Genomic DNA, 6,000 nt, shown 5'->3' with positions numbered 1-6,000 from the left:
ATGGGCGCTTTCTTCTGGTTCTGAGCTAAAACAGGTTGAAATGCCAATATTTGGGGTAGTAGAGTAAGAGGTTTGGGTGTTTCATTTTAAAAGCACTCGAGACCTTTGTGATGGCCACGATGTGCCACTAGCAGTTGTCTGCTGGGGTTGGGAGGCACCTGCCAGGGCAGGGTGACAGGGACTTGCTGGCAGCCTGCCCTGTCCCCACTCACTGCTGGGGCTGTAAACGGGGTCTGGCATTTGGGCTTCCACTGCTTTGTGGGATCCAAACTGAAATGGCTGAGTTAGAATTTCCTGATGAGGATCCTTAGGGACAAGCTGGGTATTTTTCAATGGGAAACTCAGGTTTTTTGAAATTGGAAGTTCCTAGTTCAATCTTAGGGTTATAACTGGTGGCCCAGAGAGCTGGAAATGGCTCTGCACCAGCATATCGCGCTCTTCTTGAAGAGAAGATGTTTCTCTGATAGGAATGAGCTCTGGGTGCCCTTTCAAAAGCTTTTCCCCCGCGGATACCAGAGGTACCCTGCAGTTTGGTCGATCATGCTGCATTGGCAAGTCCCTGGAGAGCAGGACTGCTGTGACAGTCCCTGGGGCAGCCGCGTTCCCTGGAGGGCGGCACTGCAGGGCTGCTGCAGGAAAATTTGCCCAACCTTGAGTGCATCATCCCTGACAACCTTCCTGCCTGGCAGGATTCATGGAGTAGTAACAACTACACAAATAAGTCAAAGCATATGACTCAGGATAGGAAGTTTGAGCTTTTCTTGGCAAAATCCCCTTTCTCTTTTGCAAAGCCTTAAAGGTGCCTGAGTCTTAATATTCTGCCGTCCACGTGTAAAGCTTGGGCTTCACTCACCTCACAACGGAACAGTGTGACCGGCACTGGCTGGCAGCGAGCAAACTGGTCTGGAGGTGCTAGGAAGAACAGAAGATGCCATGACTGTGAGGTCAGCACAGGCCCTGGATGCAGGGAAAAAGATCTGATTAAGAGTCTGCTGCAGCTGCTGGTGGGCATTTGGTCCTTGGGACCAGGTGAGGGTGAAACTAAAACTGCAGGAAATGTATAATGGCGATCTCCTGTCCATAGCGCCAGACAAATCTGGCAAGTGAAGCCCGAGAAAGGGGCTGAGCTGCCATCCAAGCAGGATGGTGGAGCTGAGGGGTATATCAGTCACATCGGCTTCTTTGTGCTCCCCCATCACACAGACCCCTCGCTGCAGGCCACTGAATTAAAGCAGTTCCCAAAGGGAGGGTTAGGACCCCAGGTGAGGTTCCCAGACCGGCAGAAATGAAACTGGGGATATTCAGGGCCAAGCAAGACCCAGAGGTGCTCAAAGAGGTTGACGGCCACCATCAAAGCATCTTTGAACCTTCAGGCCAGCATCAAAGCAGCCAGGCATCTGTGATAAATCTGCAAGCCCCACTGCAGTCAGGGAGAAGTAGGTAAACTGCTGTACATGGAGCGAGGGAGGTGGGGAGCTCCTGCCCAAATCACTGCTCTGCAGAGGAGTTTCCCTGGGCCCTGTGAGGGATGCAGCACCAGAGTCGCTTGGCGTGGCCCGGGCAGGTACGGGGACTCATCTGGGGTGAAGGATGAGGTAGAGAAGCAGGCTTGGGAATAACAGTTAAGTGCTTCTGTTGAACCTGGGGAAAGCAGAGCTGGATTACTTGCCAGTGAATTGTACTGTAGAAATGTGGCAGCTTCTCGGCTGCTGCTCAGCAAGTCCTTGGAGCCGAGGAGCAGAATATCCCAGTGCCGAAGATGCTGGGCAGAGCAGGGGAAGATGAGGCTGGCAGACGTGAGGATGCTGAGGGAGGAGCGGGGTGTGTGGAGGTTGCTAGACACAGCTGGTGTGTTTACACCATCTGGAGCTGGTGCACAATCAGCTTCCCTTCACGTGAAGGACGGGGGTTTGAGAGTTGACCAGCCAAGGCGATTTGTCCCTGTGGCTGATGCAGAAAGGTAGCACGGACACTTCCCTTCCTCCCCCCATGCCCATGAATTTATTTGCTAACATTTAAAACTCTGCCACCTTCCTCAAACAGTGATGGGTTGTGCTCCCCACCCAAGGACCCGCTCGTAGGGAGGTGAAGGTGTGAGCCTGGCTGGCAGGGCAGTCGGTCCAAATCTGCGTGAGCTGTGCAACCCCCAAGCTGTGCTGGCAAGGAGAACGATGACCCCCCAGCAAGTATGGGACTGGGCTACAGGGAGTGCAGGATGCGGCTTGTGTTCCTGCAGCTCAGGTATCAGAGCATCCCCGGCCAGCTGCCGGCTGTTCTGGAGTTATATAGAAACTTCCTTTCGGAATTTTACTGGCCGAATTCTGAAATACAGTTGGGATGTGGCACATGCTGGCGCTCCCTGCGGCTGGGTACCGAGGGATGCCGGGAGCCGAGCTGGTCCCAGAGGATCACCCCTGACAGCCCGAGGCTCCTTCTGGGGATGCGCCAGACCCTGGACGCTCTTGTCCTTGCAAGCGGGGGCGCTGAGTCCGTGTTTGCCTCTCGCACTCCCCTTCTAACAGCTCTAACGCCAACCGACCCCACTCGTGTTTCTGCAGCAGCGTGTCGCTGCTGGCTCAGGGGAGCCGGCAGAGGAACCCCGGGCCGGAGCAAGGCCTCTCCCAGCCGGGGTGAAGCCCGGCGGGGCTCTCCGCCAGCGCGGAGGGGCGGCGAAGGGACCGGTACCCCCGCCCCGCCCGCGCGGCCCCTTTAAGCGGCACCCCCCGTCCCTCCTCGCTCCCGCCCAGCCGGGCGTTGCATCAGGCACGTGCGCGCCGCCGGCCGGCCCGCGGGGGCGCGCCCCGCCCCTCCCCTTCGCCGGCGGCGCGCACAGGCGGGCGGGCCGGCGCGGCGCGCGCCCCCGCGGCAGTCGCGTGGTCCCCGCGCGTCTCCATATTGCGGCGGCGGCGGCAGGGGGGGGCGGGCAGCGCGGCGGCCGGGGCTCGGGGGCGCCGCGTGCGAGGGGAGTTCCCCGGCGGGGCGGGGGCGCGCAGATGGCGACGCAGGTGGAGGCGCTGCTGCCCGGCGCCCCGCTGCTGGCCGCCGAGGAGCGCGCCCTGGTGCTGAAGCCGCCGCAGGACGGCGGCCGGGAGAAGGGCGAGTCGCCCATGGGCCCCGACGGCGGCCCCGGGGCGCCGCGGCCGCCCAGCGCCAAGCAGCAGAAGGAGGAGAGCAACAACCAGGAGAAGGAGAGCCTGCTGAGGGCGGGCGGCGAGGCGGAGGACGGCGGCGAGGCGGGCGGCGCGGGGCGCCGGGAGTTCATCGAGGCCCCGCCGCCCAAGGTGAACCCCTGGACGAAGAACGCCCCCGCCGCCGCGCCGGCAGTGAACGGGCAGTCGCCTCCAGGTGGGTGCCCGGGGGGGTTGGAGCGAGGCCGGGGTTGCGGGGGGGGGGGGGGTCGGTTGCGCCGCCGACCGCGCCCCGGCCGGCCGCGCCATGCGGCACGGCGTGGGGACGGCGCCGCGCCTGCGGCCTGCCGGGGAGCGGGGCCGCGGCCGGGGGAGCGGCGCGGCGGGAGGCGGTGTGTGTGTGAGGGGGGGGCGCTGGAAGTAGGAAGCGGCCCTGCCGTCCGTGGCCATGAGGCGGGGAGCGCGTGTGCGGGGGAGGGGAGCGCGGCCCGGGCAGCGGCCATGAGGCGGCGGCGCGGGGGGTGGCGGGGGACGCTGCGGGCCCGGCGGCGGGCCTGGGCGCGGGGCGCACCGAGGAGTTCGGGCGCGGCGCTTGGCGGCCGGAGGCGCTCGGCGGCCGGGCCCTGGCGGCGGGCACGCGGCGTCCGCCCCCCTGCGAGCCGCCCCCCCCCCCCGCCGCTCCCAGCATTCCGCCGCAGCGCAGGCAACGTGGTCGCTTCTCCGGGCACCGCCAGCGTGCGGCTTCTCCCGGGAGCGCGGCCCGGCCCCCGCCGCTCCCGGCCCCCGGGGGCCTTTCCCCGGCCCGGGGTCTGGCGCTGCCCACGTGTGCGGCGGCGGTGGCGGCTCCCCCGGCGCGCAGGCCGCGTCGCCTTTCTCTGCCGACTCATGGCGGCGGGGCCGGGGGCTGCGGCGTTGGCCGAGCGCGGCTCTGCCCCTGCGCGCCCGGAGCCGTGAACTGGGCTTGTCAGCGGCAGAGCGTGAGCGGCTGCGGGGGGGTGTCCCCAAAAGGGAGCCCCATGGGGAAGCCGAGGGGCAGCGTCCAGCGGTAGCGAGCGGGCGCTGCTGTCCAAGTCGCGTTTGTAACCCACTGCTGTCGTCAGCAAAGGCTGAAACTGCAGAGCACCATTTTTTCGGGAGCTGGGATAGGTATTGCTTTCACCAGGAGAGCATTGCTCGCCCGTGCTTCGCGTGAATTGGTAGTAAGTGGAAAACAGAAGTTTTCACTAAGCGTGTTGTCTGGGAAAGACTCGTAATTTTTCAAGCCTGCCCCTGTTAATGCTGAAATCGTACTGCCAGATATGACATCAGATTCCCTATTACTGTATATGCTAGTGTTTTGCAAGAATTATTATTGCCTAGTGTGATGATTCATCAGAGGTATTGATCTTCAGAAGATGCTATGCAAATTCCACCTGGAAAGCTGTCATCTTAATGGGGAGTGTAGAGGAGAAGTTAATTGTGCCAGGTAAAAGTCTGTGTTCGGATTGTTTGGTGGTTTGTCATTGTACGCACCAACGTAAGCAAAGCTTAACGAAATCCAGGACAGCGTTGCTGTCTGCGTTTGCCTCTTGAGGTGTGACACAAAACTGGTCACATCCCTCCTTTGCGTGAAAGCTGCACACCATTGCGCTGCTTTCTCAGGTAACAGTCCCTAGAAATAAACCAAAAGATGCAAAACCACAAGATTGGATATTCCTGTTTGAGACTCATGTCTAAGACGTATCCATATTCGTTCCCAGGCCCGTCACGAAGGTGGGTGACTTGTCAAAGTGAGCAGAGATGAGGCAGTCCGCCCAACACAAGGAGGGGGCCTTTGCAACTCCTGAGATGATTTTTTTTTGAAGGAGAGTGTGTTCAGTAGCCTGTCCACCCTACAGCAGGGTAAGGGAGTAATGCTGAGAATTTTCTTGGGCCTCGTGCAGTTGTCCTGGTATTCCCGAAGGTGTTTAAATAATGGCTTAGGTTAGTGGTGTGTTTTGGGATGTTTGGCAGCAGTGACTGGTTCCTGCAGTGCCCCAGACGCTGCCACTTGGCTCTTCTCTCTTGGGACATTGTTTCTTTTGCTGCGTGTTGGTTAGCAGAAGAGAAAATGTGTAAAATAAACACTGCTGGTGAACTCCCAGGAGCTGCAGGCTGGCAGCTGACCTTGCCCAGTGTCCCTTTGCCCAGGTACCTTCTCGTAGAGTTTGCAGGCTCCTGTTGTGTCTTGGCTGATTTGGGTGGAGGATTTCTTTTAGCAGATGCTTGCGAAAAAAGACCTGGAGCGTGAGTTTGTGCCCAAGGTGGTGCTGGTCAGGTGAGTTGTGTTGCAGTGACCTCCAGGAGCTCACCTGAGCAAAGGGACTCCTTTGTACGCTTGAAGCCGATTGAAAGCTTCTGAATGCTGGAAAGTCACAGCTGAATGTTTTTGGGTTTTCAGCAGAGCTTAGAAAGCCATGGCTTCCGATTCAGCAGTGTTCCCAAAGCAGTGCTTTGTGTTGGAGATATTAAATGTTTCCAGCCCTGACCCTGACAGAGGAGACCAAGGATCCTAGTGAGGACAGATCTGTAAAGATAAAGGGATCCTTCTATGACTTGTTTTACAGGCTTTGAAAGCCTTAATTTTTTATAATGATGGTATTAATTACAGGACCGTAGAGCAGATTTAATGGACAAGACCTGCTCCTTATGTGTTCACCCCTTCTCTCTAATGGTCTGCGTTGGAATTAGTGCTTATAAAAGTAGAGGCATTGAGCTCTGGCCCAGAGAAAACAGAACCACCTTTAAGATCTTTGTGAGTTTCTGCTGTGTTGGAATATGGAACAGCATAACAAATCCACCTCTGTTTGTTTTGAACAGTTTGACTCACTCGTGCTGGGAAAGTTGAATCCAT

The 6,000-nt window shown here is 59.2% G+C and overlaps 1 protein-coding gene across 2 annotated transcripts in view; it reads left to right on the top strand.

Annotated features, from left to right (window-relative positions):
• Nucleotides 1-2,934: 2,934 nt before the first annotated feature.
• LARP1 (La ribonucleoprotein 1, translational regulator) overlaps nucleotides 2,935-6,000 on the top strand; it is a 46,855-nt gene continuing 43,789 nt past the window's right edge. For both annotated transcript variants that reach the window (XM_065644380.1, XM_065644379.1), the window contains exon 1: nucleotides 2,935-3,345. In XM_065644380.1, coding sequence (XP_065500452.1) covers nucleotides 2,994-3,345 — 352 coding nt within the window. In that variant the 5' untranslated portion in view covers nucleotides 2,935-2,993. The remainder of the gene's footprint in view (nucleotides 3,346-6,000) is intronic.

Source organism: Caloenas nicobarica, chromosome 13 (genome assembly GCF_036013445.1).
Source record: "Caloenas nicobarica isolate bCalNic1 chromosome 13, bCalNic1.hap1, whole genome shotgun sequence".
Lineage (NCBI taxonomy): Eukaryota > Metazoa > Chordata > Aves > Columbiformes > Columbidae > Caloenas > Caloenas nicobarica.
Note: the sequence above shows the minus strand (reverse complement) of the source record. Positions and strands in the feature narration are given on the sequence as shown.